The sequence below is a fragment of the Theobroma umbraticum genome, unplaced genomic scaffold (genome assembly GCF_002168275.2).
Source record: "Theobroma umbraticum cultivar Fairchild unplaced genomic scaffold, ASM216827v3 scaffold_51.0, whole genome shotgun sequence".
Classification (NCBI taxonomy): Eukaryota; Viridiplantae; Streptophyta; class Magnoliopsida; order Malvales; family Malvaceae; genus Theobroma; species Theobroma umbraticum.
Genome location: NW_018397260.1, coordinates 9,074,732 through 9,093,264, shown reverse-complemented (window position 1 = coordinate 9,093,264; position 18,533 = coordinate 9,074,732). Strand labels below are relative to the sequence as shown.

The following is an 18,533-nucleotide window of genomic DNA, read 5'->3' as shown; positions in this document are numbered from 1 at the left end:
ATGCTTCCCTTTATATATCTCCAATCCACTTGTTTGATTTAGATTTCTGGGCCCAACCATGCTAATCAGCATCCCCCGCTTCGATCCGACTTGTTTGAATTCATGGCATTTTCTTTGATCTTTCTTATGGAGAAAATATTTGATCTTGTTAATAATCTTGTCATCTGGTAATCTCCCTTTTACAAATTGAAGGGCTGCAAAGTAAGAACAAATTGAAGTACAACTGATGAACTTTGAGAAGATCAAATTGAATTGACTGTGTTATAAATGATTAATTTACAGATATCCCAGGAAAAAAAATGAACAATCAGAGTCTAGAAGGAAGGCAAACAAAGAGGCTTCTCAATATGCTTCAGTAAAAGAGAAGAGAATGCATGGTGTTGTGAAGTTTGTGAAGGAATGTACATATGAAGGGATCTCTCAAGGTCGCCATGTAGTTTTCTGTGCACATATGATACCCTCCTTGTTCTGAGAATAAGTCATTCTGATCTCCCAATGTAAACTTCTCAAAATACCCTCTAGCGGATCGAGTATCTCAACCTTATCACGCACGATTACCCAACCACCAGGACGTAGAATACGATCCATCTCAACAACTATTGAAACAGGCTGCTTGCACCTATAAAAAGAGTGATATTTTATCATTTGATAATGATTGATGACCCACTAATGGAGTGAGCAGGACAGATGATCCATCATCCTGAGGCATATTAAGCATAGAAGCAAACTTTAATGGTAACTAACCTGTTCTTTAGCCTGGAGAAAAAATGATCAGCGTGCAAGAGGTCATATGATCTTGGGTAAGTCCCAAACGACTCGCACCAGTCATGGTAGATTCCGATAAGTCCACGTTCAAAAATCAAGGGAAGCGTATCTGGCGCATGGACAGGGACCACATTCATCACCCAAATCTTCTGTTGTAAGAGTGCAGCGGCAAATCTGTATTTTAACAGAAACATTTCAACTTCATTACTTGATACAATATTATGTAAGGAATATATATTACTAGTATTTAGTTGTACAGTAGCCATACCCTCCATAGATGGCTTTCATGTCCATTACATTCCTGATAGTTGACCAGTCAATTCCCATTCCAGTGAGATAGGACTTGTCAACAATATCTTTCCAGCGCTTGGTGTCATCAATGGCTTTTTGCTTGTCATTCAACCAATCAGGATATGTTTCAAGCCTCTTAGGCCATTCCTCAGGCCACTCAGTTCCGTGTTGTTCAATTGCAGATGGAATGGCATGCAAGCAAGTTTTCATAGGGACATACCTATCAGAACAAAATGTTGTAGCCATTAATAAATTAGAGTACCAATAAAATCAGTAAGTTAGGTTAAGCACGGTTATGCTTCATGCAAACTCAATTTGATCATCTATATCTATTATTATTAATAACGATTTATAATGCCCAATTTTAAGTGGGTAGGAATTTAACTTCCTACATGATTCCCACAATTGAGAATCGTACTTTAGCCAGGCACTAAGAACACCGGGGGCAAATGCTAGGTATTTTGGAAATTAACTATTAATTCTTGTTTTTAGATGAATTAAATGTCAACTCTTTTTTTAATAAAGTATATTAAATAATGAGTATAATCAAGTCGATGAAATTTGTGTTAAAAATAAAAAGATACACTTGGTGGTAAAGGATGTGAGTCTTAGCTTACCAGGCAGCATCTGGATTTTCATGCTCCTTGCATAAAGGTGGATTTTTCTTTCTCCTCAACTCATATATATCATTGGATTCGGGCTTCTGATATATCTTAACACCCACTTCACTGACTTCATCAGTTTTATGAGCGAGAATATTCCAACAGATAGAAGAAGTCAATGTGTTCATAGCTGGAGCAAACAAAAGCGTCAGAGGTGAAAATCATCATACAATAAAAGAGCAGTTCTTTTGCTAAATAAAGAAGCAAAAAACATTGCACCCAAAAAATGAAAAAGGAAAACACATTAAACACATGGCCAGTGGCAGACAACCAACCGAAAAACAGCCAAAAGTTTCATAGAAATTCAATTTTGTATGTAGTTGGCCATGTCTTTCTACCACACAGCAAATGAAGCCTAACAGAAGAGACTAGATAAATTCCATAAACTGTACAAAAATACTAAGAATGTAAAATCCTAGTTCATATTTTTTTTATTGAAGTAAAGAATGTTTGTTAATAGAAAGAATAAATAAATAGAAAACTCATAGGGCTTTACTTGACTCTGTTGTTAGAAACCGGTACATCCAATATTACAGGTCATAGTTGCATTTAAGCACAATACTTTTGAGTTCATTAAGGTCTGGAAAACCGTCCAGTGCATGCATCGCGATGTCTGTCTAAAAATAACCAACCCATGGTTATCCACTCAATGGTCTCCTATGGACCACAGCCCCAGAATCAGATCCATAATGGAGGCAATACACATACAACTTCACAAAACTTTAGCACATGTACATCAGTGAAAATCAGCATCACCATAAATAAAAAAGGCAAATGACAGACAAGAATTGTCTTCTTTTTTTTTTTAATTTTTGATGCACTGACAGACAATAATTTTCAAAGGAAGGCATATGGCAACATCATTTCTGTATTCAAGCATAATAAATCTTACAAATTAAAAAAAAGGACAAACCTTCTTCTGCTTCAATGCTGTCATGTTTAGTTGACAAAATAAAGTATCCACCAGGCCTCAAAATCCGATTTATCTCTAGAAGAAGCTTCCCCCCTGAAATTTTAAAACAAGAAAAGTTGTTATCTTATCAAAATCAATGAGAATTGTAATGGGAAGTAAATTTAAAAGAAAAGGACAAAGAGGGATAAGCGAACACATACCATTGGAATGCCAAGGCAAGGTACACCCACCACAATGAATAGCATCAAAAACTCCACTAGGAAAAGGAAGTCTTCTTCTTGCAAAAGGGCTAACAACTGTAGCAAAACCACGTTCAAGGGAAACCTGCGCTAGGTCAACTAGATCATCCTTCAAGCCCAGTGATAACGATAATACATCCTTATCAAGAAGAGAGGCCACAAAGCTTGAATCTCCACATCCAACATCCAGCACTACACGTATATTCTTTCCCCATTCAATATCTGGTACCATCTATGAAATCCACTCAAATTTTAAAAATGCTAAAACAAGGAAAGGTTGACAACATAAAGGTTCAACCATTATCCAGTGTAGCAGCTATTACTTTCTAGTTACCAAAGAAAACTAAAATTACAATCCATAAAATTGTCCATTCTCGGCAGCAGAAACTTAAGAAATCTCATTTTCAGTTAGCTCAGTGCAAAATGAACAGGCATTTTTAAACTAGGCCAAACCAAATTATGGAGAAAAAGGGAGTTGAATTTCACCTATCTTTACCAGTTCCCTCATTGACCAAGACATTAGATGTGAAACACGGCAGAACTTTGTCACAGAGATGATATAGGTAAAGTCTACTTCTAACATGATAACCAGATTATCATATCATAACAGAATGATCTCCTCCAGTATACATGCTACAAGCTAATGATATTTTTAAGTTTGAAGCCTAAGAAGGAACAGAAGATCCATAAACTTTCATTCAAATCAGGCAACAAGAAAGGCTCACTTCTTCAATGGATTCAAGGTAGTGAACAACTCCACCCTTGAATTCAGACTGGTTCTGAGGAAACATCATATACTCTCCAGATTCAATCAACCAGTTATGATTCTTCAAGTATGCAGCTAGTTTTGGATGTGCCACATTCTTGTACAATATCTGCAAAACGATTAGATTGACTCCACATCAGAACTCAAAATGCACCAGCAAATAGTCAAACTCAAAACATAGAACAAATAAACCTCAATATATATACCTTGAATTTGCTCTCAGGCCAGCGCACTGGAGAATCATAACCATCGTGGGGAAGAGGAACAAGACACATTGGAGGGGATTTTGGGCAGCTCCTCTCTCTATGCCTATAGCTCTGCAGCCTTGTGAAGCCACTTTCAACATCAATACAGGGCATATAATTATGCTTGCTCCTTGTGCTACATAATTTCCAACTATAATGTGCTTTCGGATCAAAGACTGGACCCTTGATCTTTCTCTTCTTCCCTTCGCTTTTTAATCTTTCATTCTCATTTTCCACCTTCTCCTGAGTCTCTTGATCTACTGATTCATCCAGATCACCATCGCCTTCAGTCTCCCCATTACCTTCTTCTTCACTATCCAATCCTTCTTCCTTGCCATCCACTACCACTTCTTCTTCTTCTTCATTTTCATTCTCCTTTTCTGCTTCTTCACCCTGAGACTCTTCTCGCTCCCGATGCTCTTCATTCTCCTTTGACGCCCCACTAGGTAACTTTGACTTATCCTTCTCTTTTTTCCTATTTGACACATGTTTCTCATTCTTTTTCCCAGATTTATGTTCATGAGCAGGTAAAGGCAAAGACCCAGTAACTTTTTTCTCATCCTTTTTCTTCGAACCAGATTCAACCTTCTTCCTTTGACCACTTGAACTATGATTTTCTAATTCATCCCCCTTAGATTTGCTTACCCTTGTGCCTGAAGCTACAGGTTCAGCGATGTCATCAAAGCTCTCCCTTTGCACAGTAACAGAAGTAGAAGGAGAAGAGAACATGGACCAAACAGAAATAAAACAAAGACCCAATATTGCCACTGCTGTCATCTTCACACAAACCCCATGTGGGCGCTTAGTTTGGCGAACAAATCGAGCCAAAGCCATGTCTTTCTTTCTGTTTCTCTCTCAAAAGATGTTCTTTGAAGTAAGCAACTTCTGAGACAAAACAGCACACCCAACAAGGATATCCAATATACTCAGATTTTTTAAAAAAAAGAACGAATCCGCCAAAATGTATTTATTTGTAACAAGATTCGGCTAAAAAACCCAACTTCCTGAAGTAAGGAGATGAAGATCTTATGTGGAGCTAGAAAAAACGTGGAGCTGCAAATCAGCTTTAGAGTTCCAATAAATATTAGCCTTCGAAGAAGTAAAATTTTGGAGTACCCGGATTGGGAAAACGGCTAAAGCTAAGCTAAGTTCTATACTATTTAGTCTTTGTTCTATTGAAATCAAATCAAAGGTAAAGATGAGATTCAACCAACCCGATTTAGGTAGAATTGGAACAGTGTCACCAACCGAGTTTATAATTGATTTAGTATCTTAGTCTTAAAAGACAAAGTTATCCACAATTAAGGTAAAAAGAAGGGAAGAAACAGAAGGTGACAGAGAACAGAATTGTTACTAGGTTCCAATTTCCATACTTGTAAGGATGGAAAAAGAGTAAAAATCTTTGATGATAAAGAGAGACAAACAACTGGAAAGTGTTTGAAAACCGTTGAGATTACGCTTGTCCAGATAGTGGCTTCGTCACTTCGGTGTAAAGGAATGGCAGTTTGGCACATCTAAGTCTCAGATATCATAGCCGCTTACTACGGAAGTGACCCATATTGAGTCCTTAAATTTTGAGAATTTCTTCTTTGGGTTGTTTTCGTTTGGACTTTGTTGTGGTCAGGACTCGAGCCGTCTAGCAATGCAATCCCCTAAATTGGATCACTGGTCAGCTCGCGCAAGACAATGTGCAGCCCGCCTGAACCTCGACGGTCTGCGAAAGACAGCCCAGGAATCTTGGCAAACGTCCCAATCTATTTGGTAAGGAGAAAACTATTGAGAAATTAAATTTACAAAATTATTTAAAATTTTAAATAATTTTTTATTTTTTATTATATTTAATTAAATTTTTAAATTTATATTTTGAGTGATACGGTAAGATCAAAGAACTGTGAATAGGCTTTTTTGTAGCCATTTGTACCTCATTGAAGGCACAATTATGATACTAGTACAGTAGGATCATAGCAGGAAGGAGTTAAGATCGAGGAACTATGGGAATTTTTTTGAGCCATTTTTACCTCTTTAAAAGGGCAATTATGATACTAGCATAGTGGGATCATAGCACGAGGAAGGGGTTAAGATCAAGGAACTATGAGAACTTTTTGTAACCATATTTACCTGGTTAAAGAAGGAAGACGACTATTAAATCTAAGGCCATGAAATCTTAATACTTTACACCATGTTTGATTATTCAGTTCGAACTTGAAAGCAAAATCTCCTGATCTCCTGACCAAAGGAAAAATCTCAGAGTACTTGTGTCTGGTTGATAAGAGGTATGACTTGATAGATCTTCTTGGAAATCAGCTTCCCAGTGTCTAATATATGAATTTGAGAAATAAAAAGGAAAAAAAAGGAACAACTACATTTCTTCTCCATTCTACTTGCCATCTTCGTGCCATTCTCTTCAAGAAAAGAGTATTGAGTTTTGAGTATGAATGCTTTGAAATAAATGAAAACTGATGATTTCATGCTGACTTTACATAAAACAATCATGATCTATCTACATCGAACGTTGTCTAGTTGAGTTCTTATCTATTAAACCAGAACACATGACGCATCCATTCTCTCTATATGATTGCATGTTTCCTACAGGCAGCATGCCTGATATTTAAGTAGGGTACGCCATTGATTCTTACCAAGTAACTAATCCTTAGCTTGTATGTTTTTTCTGGCTCGGTCTATATTTGATTATCACTTCATAGGGAAAATGTGAAAAAGCTGAAGTTTCACCTATCCTTTAATGAGTCTTCTCCTGAAGTCTAATGTGTTGTGGCAGGTGAACCTGCATTTGAAGTACTGGTAGAGATTGAAAGGGTTGGTGTGGGACCAGGGGCTGCCAAGTTGGGGGAGACGGGGGAATGTTGAGGGAGATGTCCCGCAGGCATTGGTGATGCAGGGGTCAGGGTGCCGGTGACAGAGGTGCCAGTTGAAAAAGGTTGTGTCGAGTTCAAAGTCAGAGCATCTTCCTGGGATGCGTGCATGTTGATCTTTATCCTGCATTAACAAGATAGCCAAAGTCGTTACTTTGACATCAATGATGATTATGCTAACCAACTTTACTCCTCTACTCGCAATTGTATGGGAGACAATGGTTGGGTGGTTAAAAGAGCAATCTGTGCAGAACTTAACTCGTTAATCTTTCCTAGAGCTAAAATTAGAACTATATTTTGAAACTACTGAAAGAGACAGAAACCAATTAAATAGCATGATTAGATACTATGGCATGGACTTCAACAAGATAGCATTCCAAATGAACATGGATAAATGGTGAAGTTTACCTGTTGTGGATATTGACGTACTCATCTGTCTCATCTAATATCTCCTCCTATCATAAGAAAGCAGGGCAAACGAAATTAACATGCAATTCCTATATAAACCTTTTTAACATACTGGCAGTAGTTGTTCCCAGCTATCAGGCCACCACCAGAGGAAGAGGAATGCATTATGATGATATCACTATAAAGCACCAATATTATTATCACGGGGAAGGTAAGACACCCTTATGAACGCCTGAAAGATGGCTGGTCCTTACACTCCCCCACGAATGCATGACTGTAATTTCCTGTATGCCAGGTTTTCAGATTTACCTGAAGAAGTTCTTCAATAACATCCTCCATGGTGATAACACCTACAACCTCTTCATTAGATGGGAATTGTGGAATAGGAGCATTTTCAATGTCCAGAATACAGTATGAACAACCTCTGTGCCGCTTCTTAAAGGCAGGAGTAGCTGGTGGACTCTTCTTTTTCTGTTGACCTCCATCACTGTTAGTCACGGGTGTCTGAACATCTTGTGAGTCCAATGTAAGCCCTGGTTTTTGGGTACTGACACCAACCTCATGATCATCTGGAAATACAAGATTGGTTATATTTAATTAAAAGAACCAGATCAGGCAACCTAATGAAGGTATGCTCAACCAACCTTACAGCAACAATCAAGATAAACTCTTAACTAATCAATGATGAAATAGTAACTCGGGCAAAATTGGTGGAGCTGAACAGGTGCTTCTTTTGTAAAGGCCATTTTTAAGCAAAAAAACTTCTGTAGAAAGTATTGTGCACAAAAATCAATGGAACAAAAGATAAAAGAAAAAGGTAAAGTCATCTGTAGTGCATTAATGACTTGAGGTTCAACATGCCAATCAGAAATAAATCACATAAATAAACAAACTATATTAAACAGGGTTATGAACCATCAATAATTAGCAAAATTGTTTTAGCATTTCAGGAACCAAAGAGGAGAAAATTCATGGGAATATATAATTCTTCAAGGATCATAAATCATAGAGGATACAGGGCACAGTGTACAGATAACATGTTCCATTAACATTGTAATACTATGAGCCTATAAAAAGGCTCAGAAGAAACATACACTTTGGGTTTGCAGATAAAACCAAGATAGGAGGGTGGCAGCGGCTATAACAATATACTAGAAAATTTTGTTTAAAGAATTATTCTGTTTTAGTCATCTATATAATCACCTTTTCTTGATGTCACTGTCTCAGGTTGACCTTTCCACTTCTTACAGCTGTCCTTAAACTCAAGTCGTTCACCCTCTTTACCTTTCTTCACCGATTCTTTGTTCTCATTCAGATCCTTATATACCACAGCAATGTGGCTGTGACCTTTTTGGAATTCATTAAGAATATCATATAGTGGCATGTCCTCTGATACCCTGTTGAATAAATAAGAAGTAGACAAGAATAGAATTTAGCCACTTCCTTGCAGTAGGGAGAACAAAAACAAAAATTCAACTGACTGAGTTTTAAGCTGATTCTACAAATCCCCAAAGTGACATATCCAGTGTTAAATCCCATGTTCTCATCTCTTTTCCACCTATTAAAATACCAAAAAAATAAACTATAACAAAAATGAGAAGATTTTGTACCGTGGGATTTTTCTTATGATCATTTTTCTCAGAGGAACTGCTTCTACTGAATCAATTGTTAAAAGATTTTTGACCTGTTCAAGCCAGACCAAGAAGAAGAACCCACATATTAAAGATAGGAAAGCAGAAAAGAAATTGAAGTAAAGCTATGTGGAAGAGGCGATAACAAATATACTTCCATATATATTACAGAAGCAGAAATTAAAATATTCTTTCATATTTTTCTAGGAGAACTACTAGACAAAAAGATGCAGACAATAAAGAAAAGTGCATCCATGCAAGTGCTAATGGTAATTTGATACATCAAGTGACAAAAATCAATATCATGCATTATGAATTATACTAACAAAATATGCTTTCTAATAATACCCAAGATCTGATCATTGTTTAAAGAAAGGTTTCAAGTTGAACAGTTAGCACTCTTTTATCGATATAGGAGCAGGCAAGCAAATAAAAAGGCCCTTTCAAGACACCTCCAGCATGGTTAACATGATGCTCATAGCATTCAGCAAAGCTCCAAAGGAGCATCACAGCATTTTCTAACTCCAAGAAATCTTCATTACTATAAACATAAGCAATTGTAGCTCGATTTCAAATTAATAATGCATACATTTATTAGCTTTCACGACCATTCAGGTAAAAAGAACCACATTTGATTAGCAATGCTATCACTCATGCCACTGCAACTCACTGTCATGGTTCTTACCTTATCTATCATCTTGTCCCTCCAGAAAGTATATAAACTACCATTGTTAACAATAAAATACCAACAAAAATAAAGGAAAGGGATTTCCAGCAAAAGTGTTCAGAACTAAATATAGGACAATGGGAGGCCACATCACATTAACAAAGAATAAAGAATGAACAGATGACAAATAAATAGAAAGTATCCTAGCAAGAAACTATTATAAGATGATAGCTTATGCAGAGAAAGGAAATTACCAGAACGAGTCCAATTATGTTTGTTGGGTTTCCATGATAAACTGGAACTCTGCTATGACCCATTGTCATTACTTTATTCAATGTTTCCCTGCATCACAAAGAGAAAGAGAGAGAGGAAGCTTAGAACATAAAAAGAGAGGTAAAATCTTAGGGACCAAATACGCTGGAATCCACAAACCCACAAATCAAGAGTTGTATCCAGATCAAGGGAAAATGCATTTGATATTGGCGTCATGGCAACTTTTGCAGTCTTTTCGGTCAATTCAAGTGCCCCGGCAATGATAGTTGTCTCATCGTGAGTTAGATCCCCACCTTTCCCAGCCTAAAAAGCAAGGCATATATATACTGACGAATAAAGAAAAGCTAAGAAATGGGTAAAACATTTAAACATAAGGCACAAGGTGGATGTTGCTAGTACAAATTCATAGAAGACGGAATTTGAAGACAATTGCCACTAGTTACTAAACTTAAAAATTCAAGACCTTCTGAGTTAAATTCAATACCTCATTGCCATGAAAATCCACAAAAGTCTTTAGCTCTGCTCTCCGTAGGAGGACAGCATGTCCCTTACCTAACATCCAGTCCAAAACCTACAAAGCACATGGCATTTATTCAGAAAACACAAAACCTAAAACCCAGTTTCAGGAAAATAATACTAGCAAATTTAATATCCCTCTAAATCATGTATATGACAACTTATAGAAAGTACAAGGTACAGCAATAACCAAATTCAACACAACATAATAGAAAATTCATATATAACTATACCTTGCTAATTGGATAAGAAATTGGTAAGAATAGAAAAAGAAGAACACGGACAAGAGGTGCCATTGCTGCTCCAACTTTCAAGCCATAACGAGTACAAACAGCTTGTGGCAATATCTGCAGTCAATCATACAAGCATATATTAACAAGAATACTGCAACTTCCTTGAAATGACGGCCAGTTTAATCTGTTAACAAACAACCTCTCCAAACATGAGGATAAGAGTCACTGATATCAGAATTGCAGCCCATGGAGGCACAAGCTTGTCCAAAAAAATGGGAAGAGCCTGCAGGGCAGGAAAGAAGTTAAGGAAACAAGCAACAACGTTTAACAGAGAAAGCGATAACAATCTTTTAGTGTAGTACCTCCATTGCCAATGAGTTTCCAATCAATAGAGTACATAGTAGAAGATGCTGATTCTTTACCACAGGAAATATCTTGGCTGCCCAAAAAAAAAACAAAATAAAACTTTTAATTATTAAAAATACATCTAAATGAAGTTCTCACCTACATGCTGACAAGATCTGATCACATGCTAACTCAAACCTCAAGTGAGTTGTCCCAGTTCTGATTCTCCAAGGAACTGATTGCTACTTTGACTATTTACTTTTTGCTTCTAAAATACTAAAAAAGCAAATAACGTGTAGCGAAAATGACAACCAAAATGGAGCCTTTAAAAAACTCTAAACTCAGTAACAAGCCGACTCCTTCTGCATCCACATGCAATCTGCCTAACATACAAGCAACAGAGGGAGGGGAGTCGGGACTCAGCGAATCGACTGAGTTCCAAAAGCGAATTACCCGCTTGTTTCTAAACTCTCTAAACAATATATGATCAAGCCCCCTTGTATCGATAACAACTAAAGCATCCCTACTTAAAGCACCGACAAGCTATTTAAAACAACAGTGCTAAAAACCAGGAATCACCAGTTTCATTGGAAACCAGCTGGCAACTGGTTTGACAAAATTTAAAGAACAGACTACCATAAACAGAAAATTCCAATCAATAACTCATCTAGAATAGGAAAGTTAAAGGGAGAGATGGTTACAGGCATGGATACGATCTCGAGGACGGCCAGACTTGATGAGGACTTCAAGGTCGACGAGGCCCAGCGACATGAGACCCAGTGTTAGCCCGGCCATCAACCCAGCAAAGCACACCAACCCGACTATAATCAGCAGATACAATAAGAATTCAGCCCCACAACAGGGCACGTCTGAAGCCATCTTTCTCTGGTTGGCCTCGACTTAGTGCGTTGTCGTCTTAATTCTTTTCTAGTACCCAAAACAAAAAGGATTTTTGGCGGCCAGGCGGAGAGGGGATTGTCTGTTGCTTTGTCTTTTCAAGATCTCCTGGCTCCAGGAATTCTGATCAGACAGAGAAAAGGAGTTGAAAATTGAGTTTAAGAAATGGACCAATTATCTGCTCACGTGCAAGCCTGTAAGGTTAGTTTACTGAAACTGAGGGTACCTACTTGGAAATATGGAATTCATACGCTACCAGCCTTTTCCCGTACCGCCTATGTCCACTTGATTACGTATCCCTGCAACTTCGATATGCTTGCGTTTTACCAACCTGTCCTTTAGGACTTAATCTTTTTATTTTATTTATTAAAAAACCCGTAAAACTCTGTTTATGTTTTGGAATATTAAATTGTACTAACAAGTTCAAGAGGTTGAGGTGTTAAATCAGGTTTTAACAGTTTAAACAGTTTCGGGTTTGATGCTAAAGCATCTCCTAGATTCCTTTGTCAGTCAGTGCCCAAAGTAGTACTCTATGGCATATTAACTGAAGTAAAGAACGAATTTAGAGAGAGAGAGAGAGAGAGAGGAAATGTTTGCCCACATTCTCAATTAATTATTTATACAAAATAAATATCATGTCAAGTTTTTCAAATAAAATAAATAAAATGTTTCGATCTCTAATCGATAAGTGAAATGATTTTTAGAGAGTTAACAGCGTTTAATGACAGAATCTAATTTGTCAACAACAGGCCTAAGAAGTTTTAGGAAGATTGAAATGAGTTCAAAATAAATGCTCTAATAAAGCAGATTTTTTATCCAGTAGACAAATCTTAACATGAATAATCAATGCAATTACCACTTGTAACTTTGGTAGTCGCCTTTGGTGGGTGTTTACGTAGGAATAGATGTCTTGAACATATGGGCCTACATCTAACTTTGTCCAATTAAAAGCTTAAAGTGGACCCAACTTAGCTTTGGACTTTTAGGAGCCTAGTAATTAATATACAACCGAGGATGAGGTCTCCTAGTAAACCTGGGCCTTAGCCTTTTTGGTATTTCATTAGGTAAATTTTGTGGCCGTGTATGGGAAGATGGGGGAAGAATTGCTTAGTCTGTTGACCCGTCCAACGAATTCTCTCCCAAATTCAATGTTTCACTGACTAAGCACTGAAATCTGAGCTGTTGCTGGCCCAGCGGTGGATATGAGTGTAGGCCATTAGCCCCATGAGCATAAGCGCGAAGGATGTTCGGCGCCAGAATCAAACTATTTTCAAGCTTATTTTTTGCTTAGTAACTATTTTCCAGCTTAACCTGTTTAAAGAGTTATTAGGGACATAATTTGACAATAAATTACCGTAATTCGCATATAATGTTTCACCGTTTCTACCTCTAAGTGTATAGATGACAATGGATATTTTTTAAAGAGAGATTACAAGTAATGCAAAGATAACAATAGATATCTTTTAAACGGATATTATACATATATTTACTTTAATTATATAAAATACGGACATTTTATGTTTGAGTTTAGGACGAATTTGGGTAACAAAATAAAACCCAATTCGCTATTGCCTTAATATTTCTATATATCAAGCACCAAGATGGGTGAAGACAAGTGAGTACCTGCGAGTGGACTGGCTTTGTTTTTTGGAGGGGTCGAAGTAGTATAGGCTTCTTTATTGCTATTTAACTTGGGAGGCACCTCACATCTAATATCTAGTCCTTTCAAGTGGGACTGTGGGAGCCATCCATTGTTGCCTTTCCGAACCAAAAAAAAAGGACAGATTAGACAAGGACAAGTCAGGTACAAGAGATGGTAGCACTCGTGGACTACTTCGTTACCTTCCTTTTCATCACGGAGAGGAAGCCGGATATGAATACGATTGAGCACTTTTCTCAAACGTTAGTTTTATGTGTGGCTCTCTTTCCTTATCTCCTGCGCACACTTCCTTGGTTCTCCCATGAACGTTTTGCATTAGTTATTGCATTGCATTATCTCCTTCACTTCTCCTATTAGTCTTTAAATTTCTGTGTTATGGACAATTCGAAACAAGAAAATGCCTTGCCAGAGGACCACGAACTGGAGCTGAAGCTTCCACACCTATTATTTACAAAAACAGTTCGGGAACTCTATGGAAAGATTGTGAATGAGTGGGATTCCCTCAAAAAGTCGGCATGCCAGACGGCAGCTGGAAGAGCCCTGTGGAAGCATGTGATCCATGACCCCCTTGCAGACGTGCTTGCAGGAGAAACATACCTAAGAAACCTTCATGAGAAGATTAAAAAAGACCGCCACAACAATGCTCGAGAAACTTCAGGAGTGATTCTTGCTGTTCGAACCCTTTGGTTCGATTCAAAAATTGAAGCTGCTCTTGATTCCTTTGGTGGTGCGGCTCAAGTTGTTCTCCTTGGAGCAGGTTAGTATTCACTCTACCCAAGGTTTAATGCACTACACTCACAGCATTCATATTAGAAGCAATGAAGCTCCGCATATTCTTGCTTTCTGGAAAGCACTTATCTCTTATATCCTGCTGTCAGATTGATAGTTACTGAACTAGATTGCACAACCAAGAGTAACAAACGCTAGCCAATAACCAGATTCATCTAATCAGTGAACATTTATACTACAAAAAACCGCAATCACATGCCTCAGTGTAAGCTTGCATCCAGACAGGCTTTCCTTCCAAGTAACAAACAAACTCCCCCATTATGAACAGACAAATTAAAACAGCAGAACACATCATTTTCAAAAACACAGGACATATTTCAAAATAAATAATGCATGATGTTCATTTGCAGGAATGGACGCAAGGGCATACCGCTTAAGCTGCTTGAAGGAAAGTGACGTCTTTGAAGTAGACTTTCCTGAAGTCTTGCAAGTAAAAGCTGCTCTTCTTCAGGCAGCTCTGGAGTCCACAGAACATCTTAGGATGATGGCAAAATCCTTAACTAGTGTAGCAGCTGACATTAGAGAGAATGACTGGCTTGAAAAGCTTCAGATATCTGGGTTTGTGCCAGAAAAAAACACAGTATGGGTTCTAGAAGGTATCATCTACTACCTCTCCCATTCTCAAGCCATGCAAGTACTGAAGATTGTAGCTGACAAGTGTACCCTCACCCATACAGTTCTATTAGCAGACTTTATGAATAAAGCATCAACCACACTCTCCAGTTCTATCTTCCACTTCTATAGTGATTGGCCCGATCATCTTCTGCCATCTCTAGGATTTTCTCATGTTAAACTTTCACAAATTGGTGACCCAGATGCTCATTTTGGTCTCATGCATGATCCATTGAATTTGTTCAATAAGCTCCGCAACTTGCCAAGATCAGCAGAAACCAACCCAGATGATGGAACACCATGCTGTCGCTTGTATTTGGTGCAGGCTTCTGGCTCGCCAAATCAAACAATTTCCTTGAGCACTATTCCAATGTAGTATAGATATCATTGTAATGTAGATGCAGGAATCATTATTTTTAGTGTTGTTCAATGTAAAATTGAATTGAACAACAAGATGCGACAAGACTTTTGTGCTGTATAATGATTTTTTAAATTGTATAAGCATATATTACCACATAGCAGTTGCTCCACTATTTCTCTTTTCCTGAATATTTGAGCATAAGAATCCTTTGTCCCTGAGAAATATGCCTATACTTTGATTGATCATAAACAAATTCTTTTTATTGTTGAGTCAGTAAGGAGAAAATGTAAACATTATGCATGTATTCCTACTTCTTTTTTTATTTCAAACTTTTCGTTTAGCCTGCAAAAAGCATATATTAAAAGGAAGAGCATCAATAGTAAACTCACTTCCTACTGATCAAAAAGGTAGGCATCAATGTTCAGCCTGAATCTGCAGATGAAGAATATTGTCCATTGACAAGGTTCTCCTCGCCAACTATTAGGTTTTCTACTGCAAACCTTTTTGATGCAGAAAGCAAATAAAATAAGATTTAAGATTTTAGAATATACAAGCTTCTATTATCAATGGTAATTCAGCAGGTTATAAAAGGGGTAGAAATAGTACCACCAGGATGTTATTCATTGTGGTAGTTATGTAATCTAAAATTATTTAGCCTAAGTGGTATACTCAAAGGGTACATAGTGTGAAAGTTAGCACTAATCCAGAACTTTGATGTAAAATTATACTGTAAACAATTTCTTGGTCTGAGGTGAAGACGAACGACATGAATTTGGGGAATGTGCTCATATCATAAATTCCAATACTTTGAACACCTTTTTTGCTGGGGTGAAGCATAGTTAGAATTTTATAAACCTGAAAGTTAGATCAGGTATTTTCCAAATTTTTAGTACACTATGCACATCTTGTATCTAGCAAAGAATGGTCAAAAAATACAGGAAAAATGAAACTAAACACATGATAAATGGGATATAGAACAAAATTTACAACAAAGATCCAAGTCAAATAAGATACTTGTGCATTTTCACAATCTTCCATGCTCCAGGTCCAAAGGACAAAAGCATCTGCAAAATCTCCAAGCACCACATAACACTATAAAATTTCAGTTACAAAAGGAAGCTAGCATGGTCATACTTCGAGGCAGTCCTTAACCCCCTGCTCAAATTTGTCAAGGGAAGATATGGTATCCATGAGTGCATCTGCAACCCTTTGTCTGCAGAAAAAGAAAATAAATAACTTAATTGCAAATAAAAGTTATCAGCAACCATTATCTGGTGATGGTTAAAGTTGTGACTGAAAGGAGCAACAGCATCGATTCACATTATTTGAAAAGCATACCTACTGGAAGAAACCTGAATATCAGTTTCATTTGCCAAACTATTAAGTGTGGTAAACGAGCTGCCAAGAAAGAAAATAACAATAAGCATTAACAAAATATGCAGTGAAACAAACTATGGTGACAATAAGACGAATCAAAAATTGAAAGAAAACACACTTATGGGTGGATAGATCTGAAAGCACCAAACCAGTGGAACACAGGAAGACTAAAAATGACAAAATGCTTTTAAATTATGTGGATGTCAATTTTCTCCCAACAAACATTCAAAAGAAAAACATTCTACAATGTACATCAAGAAAGAAACACCGTAAGCATTTCCTGCTATATTTATAGCAAACTAACAGACAGACTTTGAAACACAAAATTTTACAAAGATGTTTCACATTTTCGATTTCAAACAATCAAGGTAAGTATAACAAGACTATGAAAAGACAAATAGGAGCACAAAGCCTATCTGCTTAGAAAAGTGGATACCTTATAAGATCATCTAGCATAGCTTCAGCTTCCAGCTTAACAGGATTCTTATCCTCAAGCAATGAAGACGCGTTCTTCACGATCAACCGGAATGTGCAAACCTGTGCATTATAGAAATTAGGAATACACAATTATAACCTAAAATTTGATCGAATGTTCGGCATTCATTTCCTCCTCTCTGATTTTGAATTAACTTTAAATTTAGTAAACAAATGGTTGACAGTATCTATTAAACTGATGTAACCTAAAAGCCTAAACAATTCTTCACTTCGAATCAATTGACAGGGCGTAAGAAATTTCGACTTTAATCTAACTTTAGTAGTAATGAGGACAAGAACAAACCTCGACTCCGGTATTGGCTTGCAATGCAACAAAGGAATTCCTCTCTCGTACAACGCAATCCCTAGCCGCAGATTTCAAGAGCTTTTGAACTTCCTCCAAATCCTTGGTTGATTCCTTATCCACTATTCAAAAGTATTAAAAGAAAAACAAAATTATTCGAAGAACACGACAAATTAAGAGATTTGCATAATTGCAGAAGAGAATGGACATGTACGTACTGATCAAAAGATAGGCAGAGCGAAGGCTTAGTCGAGAAGCATCGATTGGGGCCAAGAGAAATTTCGAGGACTTCCTTTTTTGCTCTTTAAGCCATTCCTTTGGTCCTGCTGCGCATAGCAACGAACAACGGTTAATAAAAGAAACATCGATGGAAAAGTAAAGAGAGAGAGAAAGAGAGTTGCTCACAAATTCCAATGGAGAAGGCAGGAGCATGCGATGGTTGGAAGAGAGAAGGAAAGAGAGAGATTAGGGAGAGAAAAGCAGCGTCTCTGCGAGATATTTGCAATTGATTTACAAGATGGCGTTGATCCTCCCGCCGATTTTCTTGGTTGCCTCTGACGGAGAGGTTTTGATTTGAAATGAACTGTTTGGGAGGCGTCGGTGGGAGGCCCGCGACGGTGGAGAGAGGGGAGCTAGAGATAAGGCGGAGTGTAGCTGGCGGCATGGCTGATGTTAGCAACTACCAAGTCTACGGAAAGTAAACGACCATTTTTAGCGCTTAATTTAAGCTGACGTAATAAAGATTTTTTTATCGAAAATAGTTGAATTGTTAATTTTATTGCTTACTCCTTTTTTTTTGTGTGTTTTAACCATTTAAAATTTATCATAATGTGGAAACAATATTAAAAGATAAAATCATATATAATTAAATTCATGAAAAGAATTAATACTTATTTAAAATATTAATTATTTCATCTAAAAATTTAATTATGATAAACGAATCACAAACTTTGATGTTCCCAATATCAACATTCAAAAAAAACATATAATTTATTTTCTGTGATGCGAAAACATCTTTTATTTTTACTTTGAAAATAAAAAAGTAATTAATAAAAGAGTTTTGTTAATGAATCCTTTTAAAATACTTTTTAATATAATAATATTTCTACATTAAAATTAATAAAATTAAATTAAAAATGAAGTTTTATTTTTTGTACTAATTTTCTGTTTTGGAGTTCTACATCCATGCATGCATGAATCAACAACTTTAATTATAAAGCAATCAAGACTCTTTT

General features: G+C 36.9%; 4 protein-coding genes across 5 annotated transcripts; 1 reads left to right on the top strand and 3 right to left on the bottom strand.

Annotated features, from left to right (window-relative positions):
- Nucleotides 1–192: 192 nt before the first annotated feature.
- LOC110417032 (S-adenosyl-L-methionine-dependent methyltransferases superfamily protein) lies at nucleotides 193–5,570 on the bottom strand. The gene is made up of 8 exons (XM_021429206.2): nucleotides 3,843–5,570; nucleotides 3,596–3,745; nucleotides 2,832–3,102; nucleotides 2,632–2,724; nucleotides 1,674–1,848; nucleotides 1,034–1,276; nucleotides 745–939; nucleotides 193–619 (listed from the first exon to the last, which is right to left on the bottom strand). Exons 1-8 carry the CDS (start codon nucleotides 4,713–4,715, stop codon nucleotides 421–423), a joined length of 2,199 nt encoding a protein of 732 aa, XP_021284881.1. The 5' UTR covers nucleotides 4,716–5,570; the 3' UTR covers nucleotides 193–420.
- A 659-nt stretch (nucleotides 5,571–6,229) lies between these two features.
- Nucleotides 6,230–11,942, bottom strand: LOC110417035 (DUF21 domain-containing protein At1g47330). 2 transcript variants are annotated; one of them, XM_021429212.2, is made up of 12 exons: nucleotides 11,526–11,939; nucleotides 10,842–10,918; nucleotides 10,679–10,762; nucleotides 10,480–10,593; nucleotides 10,215–10,301; nucleotides 9,894–10,033; nucleotides 9,712–9,799; nucleotides 8,770–8,843; nucleotides 8,363–8,556; nucleotides 7,469–7,728; nucleotides 7,160–7,206; nucleotides 6,230–6,875 (listed from the first exon to the last, which is right to left on the bottom strand). In XM_021429212.2, the coding sequence occupies exons 1-12, from the start codon at nucleotides 11,701–11,703 to the stop codon at nucleotides 6,641–6,643; spliced, it is 1,578 nt and encodes a 525-aa protein (XP_021284887.1). In that variant the 5' UTR covers nucleotides 11,704–11,939; the 3' UTR covers nucleotides 6,230–6,640. The 2 variants fall into 2 exon arrangements, with proteins under 2 accessions (XP_021284887.1, XP_089639679.1); XM_089783553.1 differs by lacking the exons at nucleotides 6,230–6,875; nucleotides 7,160–7,206; nucleotides 7,469–7,728; nucleotides 8,363–8,556 and having other exon boundaries at nucleotides 8,742–8,843; nucleotides 11,526–11,942.
- A 1,288-nt stretch (nucleotides 11,943–13,230) lies between these two features.
- Nucleotides 13,231–15,933, top strand: LOC110416741 (Leucine carboxyl methyltransferase). Its single transcript, XM_021428806.2, has 2 exons — nucleotides 13,231–14,138; nucleotides 14,521–15,933. The coding sequence occupies exons 1-2, from the start codon at nucleotides 13,757–13,759 to the stop codon at nucleotides 15,156–15,158; spliced, it is 1,020 nt and encodes a 339-aa protein (XP_021284481.1). The 5' UTR covers nucleotides 13,231–13,756; the 3' UTR covers nucleotides 15,159–15,933.
- Nucleotides 15,934–16,076: 143 nt separating this feature from the next.
- Nucleotides 16,077–17,979, bottom strand: LOC110416742 (plasma membrane fusion protein). The gene is made up of 6 exons (XM_021428807.1): nucleotides 17,704–17,979; nucleotides 17,517–17,624; nucleotides 17,299–17,420; nucleotides 16,957–17,057; nucleotides 16,482–16,541; nucleotides 16,077–16,356 (listed from the first exon to the last, which is right to left on the bottom strand). Exons 1-6 carry the CDS (start codon nucleotides 17,960–17,962, stop codon nucleotides 16,272–16,274), a joined length of 735 nt encoding a protein of 244 aa, XP_021284482.1. The 5' UTR covers nucleotides 17,963–17,979; the 3' UTR covers nucleotides 16,077–16,271.
- Nucleotides 17,980–18,533: the final 554 nt, after the last annotated feature.